Consider the following 22,907-nt stretch of genomic DNA (forward strand, 5'->3'; position numbering starts at 1 on the left):
TCTGAACGGTCTGTCGGCTTTATGATGATTCTTTTATATGTCGTTCCTGTATCAAGTTTTGGTATAAACTGGCTTGCGTCTGAACAGGGGGTCTGCCTCTACCACCATCACTGCCATTACTGAAAGAAACTCAAAAGGGAGAGAGTGAGAGAGAGAACAGGAAAATACTGAAAAATTCTATGGAGAGAATAGAGGGGGAGGGAGAGATAGGGAGAGAGATGAATAATTCACGCAAGGAGAGAGAAAGCAAGGGACCTTAGCCTGCGGAAGTCCGGTGTGGCTTCCTGGATTTATGGCCCTGGTCATGTGGCTTCCTCCCAACACTTCTTCCACTAGGGCAAACCTGGGGTGGAGGAAGTTATCACCTGCAAAGTCTCATCACTTTACTACCAGTCCATTTGCTGAGCCTGCTATGTGTACGTCAGAATTGGACGTCGGGTGCATGTACAACATGTATCTGAAAGTGTTCTGAGGCAGAATCAAGAACCTATAAATGCATTTGAGGCATTTTTAGGTGATAGATACAGCTGTACATGCAACCATATTTCCACATGCATTTTAGAAACACCAATTTGAAATGTCAGTCAAAGGTGTTTTGAAACGCGATTGAGACCACGACTGCCTTTCTGCGAGTAGATATAAACGCAATGCCATTTTCAAACACATAATCTCTGAGCTGCCAGGGTCAACTTCCAGTACACTGATACACGCCGTCGTTTACAAAAAAAGCACGCGCCTCAGTTGACCTCTACTTCCCTGGTCAAACAGCAGAAAGCAGAGCTCTCTGGAGTGACTACACTCGAATCGCCATTACAGCTGTATATGTTTAGATCAATGCGGCATTCCGAGAGTCATGTTTCAAACCATACAGTTCATAAATGCCATTCCAAACATGTTTTGAAATGTGATTCCCTCTCTCAAGTTAGATAAACACCATCATCATGAATGGGGAGAGCTTTAGAAGATGGATAATCATGACTTTAAAGTCTAATAAATGCTATTCCATGAATTTATACTTTTTACAATACATCCACTTTTTCATCGCAAATTGCCAAAATCAAATTTTTGTGGAAAACAAAGTGCAAATCATCACAATTGTTGTTTCATGTCAACAGGGTTCGAAATTGGCGATGGTCCGCCGGCCATTGGCCACCCAAAATCACGTCGGACTAGCTAAAAATCATAACATTCTGAAGTTACTAGTCCATCTGGCTAGCCAAAATATTGCTTCAGTGTTAAAATTGATTCTAAGTAGTCCGCCTGGCTAGTTAAAAAAAAAGTTAAGTGCGACCCCTGGTCAACATAGAAAACATGCATGTAGGTGCTCCTTCACAGGTTGCTAGACCTGATTAGGATATTGTGGCATTATAAATGCCATCATAAATGTTGTTGTTCTTTTATTTATGTCCTGGGGTATCATTGCTACATCCAGGAGTCATACAACCAGAAAACTTATGGTAAAAAGAGCAAACATGTCATCCTACAAGAATTACACTTTTTCCATGGAGTTTGACAGAGTTGCCAATATACAATTGTACAATGTACAATGTAGCAATGATGTATAAGCTCACATGGCATACCAAAGCACCACTATCTAAGCGAGGCAGCCTCTTGTCTCCAACTTCACAAGGGCAACCTTGCTCAAGTACACAAACACTCCACAGAGCCAGCCTACCGTGGCCACATAAGTATCACTTGGTCTGCAGTGTAGACCTCATCTAGAAATACAATTGTACAGGCAAGAGTCTGTTTCTAGTCTACAGCACTGACAACATTGAAAGGAATGTTTAGAAAGTACATTGTAACTGGTGAAATCATACCGAAGGATTATCGCATAGAAGATGAGCAAAATCAGGCACACATAGAGAGAGAGATAATGGCAATCTCACTGCTTGTTCATCAAAACGGTATCCTAAAGATACAATAAAAAATTTTTTTAACCTGTTCAGGTCATATTGTTTAAAGACGAGAGTGCACGACTTCTTATTTTTAATTTGTAACAAAGAGAATCAAGTGTCCCAGCCCAAAGTATCGGGTGGTAAAAAAGAATTAATTATTATTAAATGAAAAGGCAAATCCAATTAGGCTTTCAATGAGAAAGAACTCTAGTTTTCGCACAGTCATTAAATAATGACCAACCGCTAATCAGAAACAGTAAGCAAAGCACAAGAGCTTTTTTTTTTCAGATGTACATGTACATCTCATACACAGCAGAAAGTGAATCTCGATAGTGACAAACATGTCATGAATGCTTCCCAGATAGTATTTTGGATTCCTTTACACCTCTATTCACAATAAACAGGTAAAGAACTCCTTGGGCAGAAAATAGCTGTGGCCCATAATGTTTTGACACTCTCAGGACCAAACACACACATGTTGTCTAGACAGAGATCAAGGCAAGAATGTCCATGGTTCAAATGTCATCAATCACGTCTGCCACTCACACTTGTCACACAGGCGACCAACCAAGTCAGATTTGTTGGGATCTGACTCACGACGTGATGTTATTCTTCTCGGCTAGCAAAGGTGAGGTTGATAAAAGCAACCGATATGAGGCCATTCTCTCTTTTACAAACACTGCGAGAATCAAACTCGCAAGATTTCACTTTTCCGTTCACACTTAAGATCAAAATCCTGCTGTGCTTACTCCTGCCCTATAATCTCAGCTGTATATTGGGCACTCACTGCACTTTGGCAAATGACTCACTCTCCCTCTACATCCCAAGCTTGCTCTGTGCAATGACAACCACCAGAAGCTCACAAGTAGACAACCTATAGAAACTAATAAGTGTCCAAATTTTAAAAACTTGCATCAAACTAATTCTTGAAGTTTGCAAACTGGCGATGTTAAATAACTTGTACACAGTATTCATAGGAGAAAAGATATCTGTGAAAAACACCAGTTCAAGAATAACTTGTTACCCACAGTTCATGTGCTCCTGTACAGAATGTTATGTATTCATTCCATACGAAACAACTGAAATGAAACAGGGAGACAATTCTTGTTATGGTATATTGAAACTATTCTCTACAAATTCTACCCTTTCATTGTTTACATTAACATACCATCTGCATTACATACGGCCTACTTGCAAAGAAATAGGAGTAGGAAATGTTTATGATTACTTGTCATTATTTGAACAAGAAATACATTGTGCAAGTACTCGTATGCAGTTGGAATAACTGAGTTGTTTGCATGACTGAAAGTGATACTTTCAATCTCTTTCCTGTACAGTAATATCACATTTCTCTCTCTGATTCCAGGGTTAGGCTCGAGAAAGAAAGAAAAGAAAACCCCTCTGTCAGGACAGATGTTGAACAATTCAAACTTACGTTCACCTATTGCCACCAAAATGCTTGGCAGAGATACACCTTCACCACCCTCCTCCACAATCTGACCCGTTTTCACGCCCCATGTCTCTACCAAACTCAAATTAGCCACATGGCCTAGACGTGCCCCTCATGGTGGTGCACTGCGCCTTCCCATGAACTCTCAGTGAGGTCAGCTATGCCGCAAATAGCCTTACCATGACCTCCTTGTAGTCTGGCTTTCAAACTATTCACTTATTTTCTCCATGAATACAAGATCAAGTTTACATTCCCCACTTTAAAGTCTGTGGTGAATCAAGACTAGTTAAGACTTGACTACGATTACAACTTGTATGTGACAGTGTCAAAATAGTCTACTTGACAGCCTGGATACCCATCATACTCACAATTCTAATACATTTTGCTCTTGTTGTGTTATCTGCTCAATCAAGTCCAAAATACATTTTCGACATGACCTTAGATTTTCTTGAAATTCATACCATGAAGTCTGCTTGAAATTCTTAAATACTTCTTCCCGAGGTCCTAGATAGCAATAATATAAAAGTTTGTAAATAACATCGCATAGGCCCTAAATTAACTACTTGAAAGCTGCTCTGCAACATAAGGCACAGTCTTACAATTCCTCTGTTTTATTTATTTATTTTTTTTTTTTTGGGGGGGGGGTGACTTCTGACAAATATACACAGCCTTGTCACTACAGGGTTTTGTATACTTGAAGCTCTGCAGTTAGCGTTTTCCTCATCAACCTCGTGGCACCTGATGCATGTATTGCATGGGGGTGGAGATGGAGTAGAAGGAAGAGGGTACAAGGGACTGTTTTCAAAGCTGCCATACCTTGGGAGGTACGCAATATGACTCAGAGGTTGTACTGCAAAGCCACATTTTTTTTCCTGCTGCTGCATATCCCCATTGATTATGACATCACAATCAGCCAGTTTGTGTCATATTAGTCATTCAACAATCTTTATTCTTCTAACTGTAGGCCTACAACTTTGGTGTCTTAAATGCATTGAGTAATCTGGACATGACATACCTTGGTAAATCTTCTTTTAAGCACTGTAAGCATATTTCAGTATTGATGCTCAATATAGTTTTTATTTACTCTCACACAGAGGAAATGACATTAGCCGGGTTCACACGTACAAATTAGCGGGATGACGATCGCGATGCTCATCCAGAGTTTTCTTGCGAGCGTCCACACGTACCAAATTAGCGGGATAGCGATCGCGATCGGTATCCCGCTAATTTGGCGAGCGTCCACACGTACCGAATTATCCCGCTAATTGCCGATAGAGATAACAGCAAAGCCTGCAAACTGGGTCACATAGCGCCCTTCTCTATCACTGCCTGCGCGCACTTACCTTTGTCCATTGTCTTTTACGCGTCAGTGGTGTGGTTCGCGCGCTGTTGTTGTTGTACTCCAAAGAGGTGAAGGACCTCTTCGCAGAGGCCTCGCTGTTGTGATGTGCGTATTGCATGATGGGATGTAAAAACTCGAGATTCTAATCCCGACCGTTCACACGTACCAGCGCGGCGCCAATTATCCCGCTAATTGAGGAACCCGCGCAAGATTTCTTGGGATTAGCATCGCGATGCTTATCCCGCTAATTTTCGGGTTTTTTCTGTCCACACGTGCAAAAAACTCGGGATGACGATCGCGATGCAAATCTCGAGATTTGTATCCCGCTAATTGGTGTACGTGTGAACCCGGCTATTATAGCAATGACTCTACTTTTATGTAACTTCCGGATGGCAAAAATGTTCATCCACTGTATTTTCCACACTTTCCATAGATGCCAGCTAAATGTGAACGAAAACATCTGTCCTGAAATGCCTGTTACAGACACAAAATATGTAAAAGAGAAGTTTGCATGTGGTACATTTCTGCAATAGGTGTACTGAACAATAGTGACATCATCAGACAGGTGCACATATGCATCAAGTAAACAAGGTTGGTATGCATTCCTTAGTGCCTCTAGACACACACATCACACACACACACACACACACACACACACACACACACACAAAGCACAAGCTTACCCCACCACACATGCAGAGAAGGCATGCTGAGGATGGAGAGAAGATGAATAGCAGACACGTGCATGTGTACCCTTGCAATACATGTACCACACAGCAGGAGTGTGTGTGTGTGTGGGGGGGGGGGGCATTAAAACTAATCTCTTGGATAAAAAAAAAAAAAAAGTCCATACCAAACCTATTCTTTAGCCTCTCCTTCCTATGTTCTATCAGGGTCCAACCACTCTCCATAAAAGAGAAATGCATTTTATTTAGTAATCAATGAAAACTATTAGGCCTAATCATTTTTTTTTTTTTTTAAGGGGGGGGGGTATATTATTGGGCCTATCTATCCGTCGGACATAAAAGCTCCATTGACATTTGAACTACACATAATACAGGCCAAAAATGCACAATATTCACAAAAATTTGTGTCTCAGGAACAATGGTAAAAGTTTGACAGCACTGGTCTGCCGGTAATGCCTACCACGCATCCACATGCACATGTAGCCTTTTTCTGCTAAATTTCAACAGGACTCCACATTAGCGGCAGCCAAGTGGCCCAGGGCCACTAAAACTTTATGCCCAGCCACCAAATCTAAAAAACGGCTATCATTTCTTGGTCCAAATGGCACCTAAGATTCAAAATGGTTTGTTATTTTGCAGTTTACCATGGGCCACTACATTTCTTTTTTGGGGTCACTACAATTTTAGATTTAAAGGACAAGTTCACCTTCATAAACATAAGGATTGAGAAAATGTAGCAATATTAGTAGAACGCATCAGTGAAAGTTTGAGGAAAATTGGACAATCGATGCAAAAGTTATGAATTTTTAAAATTTTTGTGTTGGGACCGCTGGATGAGGAGAACACTAGGGCTCGTGATGTCATATGAGTACAATGTATAAAGAAAATGTAAAGAAAATTCAACATATTTTCACTTTTTTCACATAATAAAAGAGCACTTGACTTGCCTCTTTCTAAAGGCAATGGGAATAATATTAGCCATAACATATGTCAGTAACGAGTCATGGGAATGTGTACTTTTTTCAAAAGATGAAATTTTGTGAAATTCTCTTTATATGTCCCTTATATTGTTGTACGCATGTGACATCATACTGCAGTAGTCTTCTCATCCAGCGGTGGCTGCACAAAAACTTCAAAAATTCATAACTTTTGAACGATTTTCCTCAATTTTTCAATGATGCGTTCTACTAATATTGCTACTTTCTCTCAATCCTTATATTAATGAAGGTGAACTTGTCCTTTAAAGATTTAAGTGTCCTGAACAGGCCACCAGAGAATAAAATGTAGTGACAAGCCCTGATTTTATTATCAATATACTGTACCTCTGAGGAAAGGTGCTATTAAAACCAACTTGCTTGCTTGCCAGCCTGGACAACTACAACTCACATTTGGGTAGAAAAAGGAAAATGAATGGGCACTTGCCTGTTTGAAGTGTTGTACAATGTATGAGGGCCCTTGACCAAATGTCCACTTGGTGAAGTGGAAGAAATACTGTAATATCATTTGTAATGCTTTGTTCAAATGTCCACATGGTGAAGTGGAATAAATGATAATATATTTGAAATGCTTTGCCCAGGTCATCATGGTGGCTTTAGCATGCCAACCAGCGCACTGGCCAACCCAGAACTACAATGTGTAGACACATGAAGTGTACCGATCACATTGAAATTCATCCTCTCCAATATTATCCATTAGTACAGGTACACAGTACATACAAATGTAAGTACATGTACTGTAGGTATACAATGTATGTAAGATGTACTGTATTCATTTACTACCAATCCTTTTTCATACAGGAGTATGGGTCTCATGGTATAATGTTCTGGCAGACTACACAACCTCTACAAATTACTAGGTAGGTACAGTCTTTAAGAATATCTTTGTTTCTTTCTTTTTTGCCCTCATCCATCTGAATATTACCAGGATTGAATAACATATTGATCATGGTGGGCAGAAAGCCAGAAAGAAGCTGTGAGTCACCGCTGATGGACAAGCCTATTTGAACAAGGAACCCCCTCAGCTCCTCCGGTGGATTTTAATTGAATGACTTCCCATGGAACAACGATTCGCTGTACAGACAGTGACATGGTGTGTTGGGGCTTGGGCAAAATGGTTCACATATTGCCACCGAGGATGTTACTTCTTTTGGGGCAGTATTAAAACACACAGAATTCCCGATGTCTGTCTATTTTTCCAAATAGTCATTTACAAAATCCACAGAAAAAAAAGATCTACAAACCTTTTTGAGTATATTTTGAACAAAAAGGAGAGCAATCACAAGTACTATAACACCAGAAAAATTTACAGCATGAAGATTTTCGCGAATTGGATCCGACGGCCTCTTTCGCGATATGAAATTTTCGCAAATTGCCATTACCATTCAGTGCTTTGTTGTAGACAAACACTTTTGCATATAACTTTCCAGAATCTTGGCTCATCACAAAATTCGCAAAAGTTTCATGCCTGCAAAAATTTCTGGTTTTACAGACAGTTAAATAACATAACGAAGTAAGTGCTTTCTCTGTTTTCCCGGCTTTCTTGGAAGCTAAGAACAACAGACACTTACAGTATTCAGGACTGTGATATGGGCAAAAGAGTAACCAGTGAATAATTCTTCAGTACATTGTACATCTTCCAATGCGACCAAAGTGGAACATTCTACGGTACATGTACCTATTCAAAATATCAATTATCATGAATAAGGGGGGGGGGGGGGGCAAAGAAAATCACAATTGTTCATTCAATGACCTCATCTGGAGTTGACTCAATATTTTGACCTTTGCGTCTGTATCAATGAGCATGGGCCGTCATCCTCATTGGCGTCATACACATTGTAATATTCACCCTCTGGGATCTGAAATGTACAGACGCCGATAACATTGTACATTGACAAACTATCATTGGCAATGACACAGTTAAGTACTCCTGATTACCACAATTGGCACATGAGCTTCACGGCATTCAACTATGACCAGAGGCAAGATTGTAGATTTGGTGAGCAATGCAGTGTTTTCTGTAACCCCTCTGTATGCACAGTGCAATGGCTGTGCAGTGTATGCTTGATTCTTGTGAACATGTAATCGGTGGCCTCAGCCCTTCCTCCTCTTCCCCCTCCCCTAGACCCCCCCCCCCCCCCCCACGTCTCTCCCCCTTTGGGCTGATGATCTCACCTCAACCAACGTTTCTCTGGCACATCAATGCTGCCTGCTTGCTGCTATTTATGTGGCGTGAAATTGACGTCTGCATACTACCCTGCATCGCTCCCCTACGCAAGTTATTTCACAGGCCATCCATTCACAAGCAAAGCTAGCCAGACACCCTAGAGATTGGGCCTATTATCCTCTACCCTAGCAGAATGTAGACCCATTAACAACTGCACACAAATCAAAGCCAATTGAACAATGGAAGCCTAGGTAAATGTATGCTCAATATCAACCACAAAATGCATTTTACAGCTTTACACACAATGTACATTATTGTACAACGATTGACAAACTATTGGGTGTTCTACTCACAGAATGTTTGTGAATTTTCAGCAATACAATGTGTATAAGTTCAAAGATGAGCTTAAATATAGTATAGAAAAGCTTACAATTTATGCATCTCATTTACTCTGAAACTGCTTACCAGCATGACCTTGTAAAACTAGATTCAGTTGCATTTCATAGTCACATTGCGCTTCGCTAAAGAGTTGAAGAAAAAAATTGAATACATATTGTACGGTGCACGCAGGAAACTACAGCAGAGGGCTATGGTGAATGACACTTTCGTATTAATCACTACATCCACTTGTTTCCACACATCTAAGGCCAAAAAAAAAAATTGTTGCATTGGCGTAACCCGCCCGACCCTAAAAATTCTGCCGACCCCATGTTTTTTTATCATTTTTTTTTTTGCTATCGATATCAAATATCTTGTTGATTGCGATCGCGATCGCACAAACCCGGAAGTGGAAACGGCTCTGGGGATATCGGATGTACGAGGGAGAGATCTAGCGCCTCGCATAAGCCTTCCTTGATCAGTACGTCATCTGTTTCCAACACGGACACATACTCTAACAAGAGTGATTTATTCAGTGTATACGTAGCAGTCAGACTGCGATGTATTGTGCACAGTTTTGCCATAGGTTTCTTGTGTGGAGAACTTACACGAATCTGTATATGTGGGACTGTAATAGAGATCGCTGTGTGCGATGAAAAGATCGTACATATGGGTCAATTTGCATCTATCTTATCTAAGTCAAAATAGTAAAATATGAAGTGAAAACATTCAGGATAGGGATTTCAACATCTTTAAATTCTGTGAAGGGGTATAATTCCAGTAATATCGGCCTCATAAATGATTTGTAGAATAGATGAACACAGCACATTTGGTGCAGCAGTTGTAACTGTTTACTGAGCTGAGCACGAGTTTTACACGTAAAATGCAGGTAGGTAGCAAAAAAAAAAAAAAAAAAAAAAAAAAAAAAAAAAAAAAAAAATCTGCCCGACCGACCCTATTTGAAAATCTCATGTTACGCCAATGCAACAATTTTTTTTTTTTGGCCTAATGTGGGACCTCCCTGGTACATAATGTACATACGTGTACACTTGTAAGTCCTTTATTATTAAAACTACATGTACATGTAGTCCTACATTGCACATTTGTCTCACTTCTGCTATCAATGTTTCATTACCACACACATCTAGAAATAAAGAAACCGCCATGGATGTGAACATTTAGAGCATCCTGGTAAGCAAGTACCCTATCCGCATATGGTACCATTCTACATAAATTCTGATACTGGCATGTACTGTAGCTGCTGGGAATATTTGTATAAGTCATTATGCAAGTCAGAAGCAGTAACATATTCCCTTCTGGCATATCAGAATAAATCAAATCCTAAGCATTTTTATTTTTCAACAAACACAGTACCCACTTGTACCCTCTATACAGTGTACACTGATTCAGGCTCAGCGCCTGCCGCAGCACACATTGCGACACTGAACATGGTAGTACCAAACTGTAAACACACCATATAAATAGCACACTGGATGGTAGGGAAGATGGCGTAGAGTAGTCCTGTGCTACCGTGTCATCCTAATTAATCACTTAAAGATCAAGTTCCTCTCTACACATCCTCCAGTGACGTCGGGCACGCGGGTCAGGTCGGCGTCTGTCTTGAATGGAGTGAGTCACGTGTGCTAGCGTCAGACACCATCGTCACCCGTGGGGTACACAAATTATAGAACGGAACCCCTGTATCCTTTAGTAAAGCCACACTATATTTCTCAAACCATCGAGATATACCACAACAACAACATCAAAATTGGATATTATAAAAACTACATCATGGCAAATTGAACAAAATTATTGAGGGCAAAACCTTTTGTAAAATTTGCTGTTATATTGTGCTATTCTCATAAATGTAATAGAGCTTTATACATCGTTAATGTATAGTAAACACAAAATTATGCACAAACTGTGATAATGGCAAATTACATGAACTGTAATGTGATCCATTTACAGACTGTAACGCTTAAATCTTATTTCTAGTGGAAAAGGGAGTTCTTGCTCAAACTCTCATACATTGTATATTAAAGCTCATACTGTATATCTTTCTGCAGGGTAAGATGATATAAAAACCTTGATTTTGAAAGGCGGAGATCTTTCATAGTGCGTGAACTCGAGGTATAGCACTGTACCCTGACAATGCTGCTCAGAGCGTTGGTTTCACTTGATTCTGCATTTTACTTGCAATACTTGGAGACTGTGTCAAATTGTGAGTTTACAACATCTGTGCATATCACCATATATTGAGAAAATATCAAGGTACACGTGTATGTACAAGTTTGTACTGTATGTAGAGAGTTTTGAGAATATGACCATTTTAGAAACAAGTTACATACAATGTACGTATGGGGCACACAACTTTGCAAAATACAGGCACACTGCTACAAATGTACCTAATGCCCAATTCTGAATCCAAATTGTTTCAAACAGCCATATTCCATTTCCAATATTCATGGCTGGACCCCTTTTCAGCATTCATGTCAGCAAGTCTACGTCACAGCTTCTCTGGGGATTCATAGAACTTCGCTGGGATGTGTGCGATTTGGATATACAGCAAGAGGCATAATACCCTCCATCAACACATTCTAAATACAAGCAAAATCAGGGGATATGACGCCATCCTATTCTTGGGTCGACACGTGACATTTCATCCGCCAGCTTTAGTGCTTGTGGATTCACATATCATCTATCACAAACTGAATGATAAAAATGAAGAATAAATCCCTTCTTGTACAAAACATGAATATGATTTTTTTTTTTTTAATGAAAGGTGATGGTACAGTAAGTATATTATCAAGTAATGGAACACTATCACATAGATGTAAAAATGTGTTAAATCCAAGTTTGTATTTAATGGGAAAGTAAATTATACAGAACCGCTATTAGGGTTAATAACACAGCATTTACAGTGTATAGTTACGTTTGTATATCGTTATAAGTATGTTATCTAGATCATAGATAGAGTACACATTGAATTTACCAATGAAAGTATTTACAAGTCCTTAAACTGTAATTCATATTACAATCAATGCAACATTGTCATGACATAACAGACCTGTATTGAAACCGACCTGTTACTTTTATGGAAAATTAGAATGAAAATAACAAAAGACAATTTGGCATATTGATAGAACAATTTCAATGCTAATAATGACTATTAAAGTATAGTGATGATGACTATGTCATGGCAATAATAATAATGATAATAGCAACAACTTACACATCCACTAGTAAAACCCTAAAGGAAAAAAAATCACTACATCCTGCCCAGGGTGCTACAATAGATTATACATGTAGACCAAATTCCAGCTTGCCCCTGGTAACTATTAAACTTGCACTTGGACATAAGTAAACCACATATTTCGAATGTATCTTTAGGGCACTTTCCAAATAGGTACTTGGGCAAGTGGAAGAAAAATATCACTGGCAGAAAGCCCTCTTAACGAAAATATACAGTGTAAGTACATGTCCTTCATTCAGTCTCACAAAATTTCACAAAGAACCTACCGTAGTTCATCAAAACTTAATCCAAGCCTCAACACTGAACTCCCGGGCTGTGGTGAGCTACAACTGTATTTATACATGTAAAGTTAAATACATGTAGCATTGACATTGATAGGGCTACATTCCATGCAAGGTTATCCCTTTTTCCACCCCATTCTTCCACCCAATCCCTCCCCCCCCCCCCCCACCAATTCCAATCAGGTGCACTTCCTCTTCTGAAAATGACATTTCCAGCTGTGAATATCACACGACCTGGATGTGACCTAAGTACCTATAGTTTTCTCAAATCATTGCTTTCCTTTATCACCCGATGAAGGGACGGGCTGATTTTGCTACAACATGCATTTCCCATAGACACCTGCCCGAGTATACCTGGGACTCCTCCTCATTGGGTTAAATTGTACTCTCACATTAGTCGCATCTATAAGTTAATATGAATCTTGGTTTATATAATAGATCAATCAGTATCACTTCAACACTGATCCTAATCATGGCAGTTGATCAAAGTGGCACTTGACTGTAACTTCAAAGACAGTGAAATGCACCTAAGCCGAGCCAATGTATAATACATTATTTGGCTATAGCAAGGAGCTTGAAGCTCCATGGCTAATATATCTAAAAGATCATGTTGTACTCCTAATCTTAAAATTACTCAGAATAGTTTTGACTAAACGTACCCTAACACCACTGATGGTGGTTAAAGTCCTACATCTTAAATTTACTTGATCATCTAGATGTTCTTCATTTACACCTTGTATATGACTTCTTTGGAAGAAATAATGTAAAGCTCTTGGATATCTGTGCTGTAATGAAAAATGTCAAGCATTGTTACTGCAAACATTCTAGGAGTTGACTGAATAATCACAAGGCACACCAAAGATGTAGGAGGAAGAGCTACCACTCTGCAGACAATGTTCTTTATTTGGTAGACAGAGATAAAGATAGGTTCAGTTTTACAAGAGCACTGTATGGGCTCAAAGAATGCTCAATGAGGGGAGAATGCATGTATAGGGCTCAGGTTCTTTCAGCTCTCTAACGACTCAAACAGAAACAGACAGGGCAGCACACATGTTGCTTTGATGAAGTCTACTGGCTAACTGCCTTGTAGCCAGTTTAATGGTCAGATTATTTGGCATACACATTGTAGGTTTATATGCAAATTCAAATTATAACATTTATAAATATTCATACACCAAATCATCATAACAAAACATGCAGATGAGGAAACAATGGTTGAAGCTAAATATTCATAGTATGTAAATGGTGCATAAATGGATGTGTAGCTACCAACACAACATTGAATTTAGGGACTACAAGTGTACACATACACCTGTACATACGTAACACACATGAAGCCAGGGCATCATACAAGCACTGCTGAAAGGTAAATTTAATGAGACATGTCCATGAAATGTACAATGTAGCTAGCATCTAGTACATTGTAGCAAGTATGGATACTGATTGACTGAAAGATCAGTCTGTATTTATTGACGTCGGAGGACTGTAAAAGTTTTTTTTTTTTTTAATCATAAAACTCCTCTGCACAGACCGAGTTTTCTGTCTTGGGTGCTATACATGGGGCTTCTCAACCAATGGGCCTGCTCTGCTGTCGAAGATGCTATGACTTCTGCAATATCTTCCTTGTAATATATCTATTTACCTACCACAGTGCACATCGTTGAACATTAGTTATAAGTGTTTGAAAATTATCGTCAGCAACCTGCAAATGTTTTACTTGTACGCAGCTGCAAATGAAGCTTTCTACCACCTTCAAAATTTGATTGCAAAACATAAAAATACAATTGCCATTACATACTGAGATATAACAACATACACATATCATTACCACATCATTGCCACTGCCTCATCCACTATAGTCTAGTGTCACGTTAACTACACGCAGCGCTGTCGCGAATCGCGACAGCGCTGCACCTCTTTTCCTTCGCGGACGTTGTTATCGTTCACTGTTTCCTTCATGAATATCTTTATTTATCGTGGAAAACTAAAATATAAGGAACTATCGTAATCTATGACCATCATTCAATAACCGGTATGCGATTTTTTGTTTAATTACGTCTAAAACTTACCGAAATCTATGGCTGAAATCAGGTCTGTAAACGTCCTTACTGCTTCACTCCTCATCTGCGTGTTATATGAATGGCATTCACTCTCGTATACTACAACGTAGGTAGTCGGAGATAGTCGGGTGACCCCGACTAAAAAAGGTCAAATCATTGCCGGTGCAGCACGCGCGGATCTACTACAAGTTTTACGTAACACATGAAACGCACGGGCGCACGGGCGTAGGTAAAAAGCAACCACTTCTGAATGCGCATGCGTGGTAGTTTGTTGATTTTTTGAAGCTCTCGAAGGAAAAGATGCCACCGCACGATCTATACTCCGAAAAATTCAACAATAAGGTCTGGATACCAACAAAACGCCGAATTCAACTCAACAATCAGGAAAATATGCTGTAGGTAAGTGTTGCAATTATATTACTCTTAAAATCATACAAAATAAAAGGTATTTTATGTGATTTTGCCGTCAATAGTGACGGTCGTTTACAACGTTGAAACACTAACACATGTCAGACCCTTAGCCCGACCAGACGCTGTTAATACGCTACGCGAATACAGCGTCTGACCAACGAGCGGGCACCTACAAAGTGGGGAACCACAACACAACTACAAAACTTTATACAGCTGTAACTTTATAAACAATGTACACGTTACCAAACGTTACTCACCTTAAGTGCATGCTTGTATTACAGAAGGTTCGTAAGTCCATTGAGAGCCCTCGTGATAAGACTGCAGTGTGATAAGTCCGTGGAACCAAAAAATGATACTTTCTGGCGGATTCCCTAACACCGTCAGGGTTCATCGTTGCAGAATTCAAAATGGCGCCTTGATCTCTGCGGAAATCTTTTGCGTGTGTGCGATGCGCTGCTTGAGTGTTGGAGTAGCAGCACGGTCGACAGTGCGACCTTTTTGAAAGGGCATTCAGATCATGTGACCTCCCGGATATTGGAAATGGCCTGGCGTGAAAGACGATGTACCGTTCGTGAACCGTTCACACATGCTGCATATAACCATCATTTTAGGTAAGTTATTAAATCTAAATTTCAATATTCATAGCATAGATATGAAATCTCATTATCATTTTGTTCTTCAGATGAGTTTGAAGTGACAAAAAAATGATCTAAAGTATCAAAATTCAATCCGATCGCATGCGATCGTTGGACCCTCTTCGTGTTTGGAGCTTCGTTGGTACAGCCCTGTCGCGCTACGTATGTACAGCGGCGACTGGGCTGTGTATAGTTAGTCAGACCCTGTGCGCAGCACAGTGTCTGGTCAGGCTAGTGTCACGTTTGACCTCTGACTATGGATTCTAATCTGAATTTATGGTCTACAGTCATGGTCTGCTGTGTCACTCTGTATGTCACTGTCATACTGCAGCTCAGGTTAGGAAATATTGCATCGTAAAAACTTGTATTGTTTAGACCTGTTCCCTCCCTGCCCATGACTGACAGTTACTGCAATACTGATATTAAAAACTGAAGTACAGAACCTAACGTTACACCTTGAAAAAAAGTGAATTGCATGCCAACTGTACAACATAAATGTTGACATGGTTGAGCACTATCACCTGTTTTCACTATCACCTGTTTTTTTCATCTGTTAATCACGCTGTAATTGTAAAACCTATGTAGAAGTATACATGAAGTAGATTTATATCATACCAATTACATGTATACACACACTGCAAAGTCAAGGGTCGAGCCGCGACGTGCAGCTGCAGTGATGCTGCGGCCATACTTTCGTGAAATCAACTATTGGATAGTATAGAGCTGCACGATAAACCAAGCCGAAGCACACGAGGGAATGTACACGCCCTTACATGACATCGGCAGATAGAGAATCTAGCAAAACAACACACTGCATAATCAAGATGAGGCATGCATAATTTTCTTGAAAAGCTGTAAGGCTCATACAACAGCAATAGTTGTATCGTTACATTTTAGTTTACTTACAATCCAAGTGCTTTTTCTTCGGTCCCATCATCTCCTCCGTTGTGGCTTTGCATACCGATTTAGCCAGATCGGCTCCCGCGATGGTGTGGCGGGCCGCCTGCATTCGATCAACAACACTCTGTCGTCCAGACATGCTGGAAGAAAATCAGTCAAAACGAGAGAAGATGATTAGGTGAACACTCCTTGAGTTTTAGACTGGGGCGGTATTCGCAAATATATCCAAAACAATCCAGTATCCGAAGAAGTCCACAGGTGAAGTCTCTTTCCCAATGGCTTCTCTCACCAGCATGTAAAGGGGGCCGAACCGTACAAAACACACATAGTAGTTATACGAAAAACGTCAGCTAGCTACTACGTAAAGGCTAGGCAAGGTACGATGGTTGATGACGAGTGTACGTGTACGTACGTGCGTCCGTCCTTGCAGCGCCGTGCCTTGTCTGTCTGGCTGCGCTTCCAATGTGAGTGAGTGCACTCGTGTATGTGTGTGTGTGTGTGTGTGTGTGTATGTGTGTGTGTGTATAGTTGTGTGTTTTCGTACGTACGAACCTATAGTTGCAGTACACACGGGACGTAAGGATTTCGCACCACACTGCGCTGCATCCCGTGCACGGCGCAGGCCACGGCGACACGTTCAACCAGTATGTCGTGTATCGGTACTTTACTAGATACTGTTTTTTGTTGTTGTTGTTTTTTTATTGGGGGGGGGGGGGGGGTTATCCCCTTTCATTATTTTTTTTTTGTGTGTGTCTACTACTCAGAATATTATTTACCTGCAAAACTGCAAGGATTCCACAACAACCTGTCCAGCTCATGGGCCCTGTTGCATGAAAGTTGAGATCAAACATACGTCAGAATATCAAGCATAATGATAAAGTCTCTGAATACTCAATTCTGATTGGCTTACACCTGACTTATGTTTGACTACTAGTAGTACATGACATGTATCATTTTCTGACTTGTATGTTTGATCTCAACAGGTCAACAAATGAACAGGTACAGTATTTTTTTTTTCTGGAGGCGCACACTGTTATCAATTATTGTACCATTGCATCACATGTATTTTTCTTTTCTTTCTTCTTCTTTTGTTACTGTTAACGCTGATATTGTTAATGCTATTGTGCTTTCTAGTCTATTTGTATGACTCGGTAGCAAAAGTGCGCTTAGAAACGTCAGTATGAAGCGCCATATAAATGCAATTATTATTATTATTGTAAGATGGAGAAATAGGGAGTTTATACCTTAAAACAGAACAAACCTCATGTAATTAATAAGTGTCTCTTGATTGACCAAGTTAAGAATTTATCCCCATTTCCTGCCCCAATTATACTGTCTAGATATACGACCAGTCCAATCCAAACCCTATGAACACTTCCCAGCTTTATAGTCTCATATCCTTTTATTAACAAGACCATCAAACCTCCAATGAAACTTCCATTCAGAACCCAACCATCTTTGTTATTACTTTGGTTAATCTCTACTCAATAGTTAATAGTTAAAAGTAAATTCAGACCAACTGTGTTTACAATTCCCACCACCAGTCCCTTACACAGTACTGTTCAACGAACCTATAATCCCCACATCATAGACCCTCTCCTATTAATCTCTTAACTTCTATTCATGTCCCTATATATCTTACGCTTCTGGAGTTGAGGAATCAATCTTACTCCGGCCCCGACTCTGTTCGGTCATGTGCCAAGGAGTGGAACAGTATTCTTTATATATACTACCGACAATATTCCCTTGTCAATATTATGCACCATTCTGGAATTCCTGATTATTATATCTAATAAATTAAACTGTATATCTTGAAACCATCACCTTGTCTCCTGCATGGACTAATGTTCGATTGTGGCTTGACATCATATACTACAGTTAAGAGTGCACACCACGCTACCGACACATAAAAACCAGCACTCTTACATTATCATTATTACAGTAGTAGACCTATGTGCAGTGTACAATGCACACGAAACGCCCCCACTTACACTACAGATTTACAGAGTGCGAAATTGAATGAATTTTATCACCCACCGCGGTACCCTTAATCCAGAAATTTTTGCAATAGCTGTTCTGGTGTCATTTCAAAAACACCCGATGAAATCGAGTAAATCAAATCTTGGCCCTCTTTCATAAAAAGTTGATATGATAACAACTCTTGCTGGAATGGCAATTGTCATGGTAATGATAAGAATCCGGCTTCCTGATTGGCTGTTGTTATGGGAAGTTGCCATTCCAGTAAGAGGACGTTGTTATACATGTATCAACTTTTATAAAATGGAACCCTGATATCAATATTATTGTCTTTGATAGAACACTTGAAATGAGCCCGTAAGACAATGTAGTGAATGGCTTGAACAATCAGACGCACTAAATTGAAAACATTCCTGATTGAATAAGGATTTTATTTTCTAAAGTAATTCGACGTTTTCATTAGTCTATTGGCAAGATGCAGCATGATACGGGCAACGTGTGCATTTCTCCTGAGGACTCTTTAAATGTAATTCAATTCGATCAAGATCCGGAATCCATCTTAAAGTAAAGAAAAAAAAAAGTTTGGAAAAACCTCATACCGAGTAGGCCCCTATATAGGCCTCCGCATGTAGGACCCTACCTTTCTTCTGGTAATTAATTCAGCCACCTCTATGTTTCAAATGCTTTGCTGATCATGGAATTCAAAAAGACTGGGTTTATGTTTTCCAGCTCAACGAAAATTGAAAAAAAAAGAATAAACCTCGTTTTTGCATGTTACTACACTCCTTCAGATACAGTGTTATTTTCGCGACATGCAACTTACGCGAATTGGAGCCGACGGTCTTTTTCGTTGCATGAAACTTAGAATTGCCACTGGCATTCAGAATCGCGCGCATTTTGCTTTCGCGAATCTTGCCTCCTCGTGAAATTTGCGAAAGTTTCATGCACGCGAAATTTTCTGCAAAATGAAATTCAACATTTTATACCATGAAAATAATTGTTAAACAATCTAGAGAGCTCCTACTCAACTATCAATGAGCCGTCCTGAGGGATCATCTCTCCAAATTTGGTGCTTTTATCCTCCGTGTAATGGTAATTTAATCTGACTTAAGCTCTATCAACCAATCACTATAGAGGATATTTTTTTAATGCAAAATGTAATAACGCAGGCCAACTATAGTATGATTGATCCTTTTACACCTTCCTCAGTCATATAAACCCACATCCCATTGCAGTTAAGCATGTTTTGATCGGAATGAATAACAGATAGATTGATTTAATATGGTAGACATATTGATTGGTCATCATCAACCTTCCTTTTTCATTATAGTCACTGACTGACACTATATAATCGAAATTATTATTGCATGATTATCGATCGATATTGATACTGCTTTCATTATAGACATCATTTTCATATATCCCCTCATTATCATTTTTTTTTTCATTTTGATTAGTGAGAGAGTGCTAACTGCTAAATTACTATTAGTTATTCACTTGTAAGCATGAACCAATACACCGAGTGTGTGTGTGTGTGCCTGTACGTGTGTGTGTTTGTTTGTGTGTGTGTGTGTGTGTGTGTGTGCGTTTAAGTGCTATACGTCTCCGTAACATCATTGCGCGTCGTAGCGTTTGCGTCGCAGATCTAAAGCTCTTTAATAATATGCATGGAGGTAAAAAAAAACTTTGTACCTCCATGCTGATAATCATACAGACTGTAGAACTGCAGTTAATCGAGAGGTCAAGCGGACGTCATAATACCTCGGATGTGGTTTCGCACCATGATGTATGGGACCGCCCACTTTTCACATTGACTGAGTGCATGCACCTGTTTCCGTCGGTGCGCCACGAACAGCGGACATGCTCCACACTGAGTCCACAGTTACAAAGTTTGTCAATCAATGTAGATAGAATACGCGATTCTTAGCATTGCTCCGAATCGTTAACATTACATTACTTTATTAGCTTGAGTTCAGTTGTACCTCATTCGAGGAAATATTGCAAACATCGTTCACTTTTCTCCCAACAATGATACAATAGCCCTCGATGACACCAATACAACATGTAGGGCCTATATCCGACACTGTTTTCACTTCGGTCATGCTGTTATTCAGCATTCATCATTTTTATAGGAAAGCTTAGATAAAGTAGACATCTGGCCGTCATAAGGGGCCTACAAGATTTACTGAGTAGCTTACACGTATAGCCCTATTATATTGATATTCAATGACCAGTATTCGTGTAATCGAGAATACAGTAACAATTACACAACAATATATTGTGAGTTTCTCTCAACGACCGAAGAGGACCAATCTTAATGTATGCTGTATGCAATGATTAACAAAATACAATTAGAAAAAAACACACACAAACAAAACTTTTCCTAACATTGCAGTGGAATTTATTATTCTATATTATATTCAGACAATGTCTTTTTTTTTTTGCCTGATCAAAACATCAAAAACTCTTCCAGTCCATAATTCCAGCACGTGATGTTATTATGATTATCATATATGTCATATACGCTACTCTTTACTTTATAATATTTTTCAGAGTATACGTGAAGAGCAATTCAAACAATTCAGTGAGTCATTAGAATACAAATTATTTTATTTTTTCCCGACCTGCGGATCTCAAAATAACTACATGTATATATCTTTACAAATGACTTAAATAATCTATGTAAAATACAATAGCTAAAAAAAGATTTGAATAATATATTGTTTACTCATTATTTATGTAGTGATCCACGTCCCACAAGCTTTGCTTTTTAGTGGATCACTATTTTCCATAATCGAATTTACTTTCCGCACGCCCACGAAGTATACAATGTATATGCATTGTTCCTCCTAATTATTGTATATATATATATATATATATATATATATATATATATATATTCTATTCAATTCAAATTATGCACATTATACATCACAGGGCATTGGTAAGAATTATTTGTCTGTTAGCAACTTTTTAACGATTCGCAATAGACGAGGTGGAATCCTGTGTATCTAAATATTACGGAGTGGAAATAATCTTACCAAATATTTACGAAACTAGTGTGCACTTTACAAACGTCCGACCAGGTAATGTGCATTATTTGTTTTATCAAAATGGTGACACGTTTTCAATTACGCGGCAGCAATTTATATGTAAAATTCCCAGGCCCTTACTAGCTCTGAGATAACTGAAACGCACACATACGCTGTTTATTGCAATGCCGTATACCAAGGAGGTATTAGCTCGCCTATAGTTCTTGATACCTCCGTGGTAATACAAAGGCAATTAATGCAGGCGAGCAGTCACGCACCGGGCGTAACGCCTGCTGAAAAGTGTAAATGGGAAGGGGGAGGGGTTGGTAAAATTAGACTGGTCACGAACTATAGCTCTTGGTCTCGGCCAATCATTTTTAGGAACGATGTCATCACTTCATAAAAGACAAGTATATACCAGTCAAGTTCCCCCAAACTTTTGTTTTGACCGTGTGCAATATATTCTATGATATACTACTCTTCGTCTCTACACATGGGTCTGTGATAACATAGTTATGTCGGCCCGTATAACAATGCAATAGGTCTACTTATACATTGAAAAGTCGACATGAACCAAAAACCTTAAGCAGTGTTAATAAGATGCAGGCGGTATAGATCTAACAGAAGTAACACTTAACATGATTCATCACATTACCTCAGCGGGTAACGAGTTCTTCCTCCAACTAGGTACTGCATCGCCTCGACTGTGTATTGCACGGCTTGTTTCGATTTATCCATTGTCAGCGTTAATATCCTTCCCCTTTGTATACTGTGACCGGTGAAGAACTTCGGAGGCTTATAGGGAAGCCGTACGTTGCAATTAGGAATAGATCCTCTTCGTAAAAATCACCTTTTGCAGATCAGCACCAACAGAAGAGTATAGCCAATGTGAACGGAAATAGAAATTGAGACTTCCTAGAAAACTTCTTTATAAGCAGATGCCCCATCAGATGAAAAAAATGGGGAGCTCGGATTCTTGATCAGAGCAGGTTCTATTAAGTAAAAGAAGTCAATAGGTACAATCCCACTGGTTTTAGAACCCAAAGATTCTGAAAAAAAAATCTGTCCACAATGAAGAATCATACAGGGCAATGATTATAAAGGAAATTCTCCCTGAAACAATCCGTGTTCCAACAATATTATATCAAACATGACAGGGAATGGACTATGGTTGGATAGTCAATCATAGATAGCTATAAAGCTCCACCGCATTAAAAGGTGAGTATACTGATGTGGAGGTAAATCATTCTTCTTTGGTAGTTTCTCAATCAGTCAATGAAACTGACTTAGTAATCTTTGCAGTTTTAATTCTCTAAAATCGTCAAATTATAAACATGATCCAATGTTACGTAGTTTCCATGTATTCCATGAGTTAGGCCAACCGCTCTCAATGAAGAATGCTGAAACACTCCAATCCAAATCGTGTAATAGGCGCAAAGGTA

At 39.4% G+C, this 22,907-nt stretch overlaps 1 protein-coding gene across 1 annotated transcript in view; it reads right to left on the reverse strand.

Moving 5' to 3' along the window:
• The window catches only part of LOC140242225 (uncharacterized), a 125,709-nt gene extending 103,506 nt beyond the window's left edge, over positions 1–22,203 (reverse strand). Inside the window, exons 1-2 of the mRNA XM_072321969.1 lie at positions 22,121–22,203; positions 16,463–16,596 (exon numbers count right to left, since the gene is read on the reverse strand). Of these exons, the coding sequence (XP_072178070.1) occupies positions 16,463–16,596; positions 22,121–22,203 (217 nt within the window). The remainder of the gene's footprint in view (positions 1–16,462; positions 16,597–22,120) is intronic.
• Between the last annotated feature and the right edge of the window lie 704 nt (positions 22,204–22,907).

This window comes from Diadema setosum, chromosome 19 (assembly GCF_964275005.1).
Source record: "Diadema setosum chromosome 19, eeDiaSeto1, whole genome shotgun sequence".
Lineage (NCBI taxonomy): Eukaryota > Metazoa > Echinodermata > Echinoidea > Diadematoida > Diadematidae > Diadema > Diadema setosum.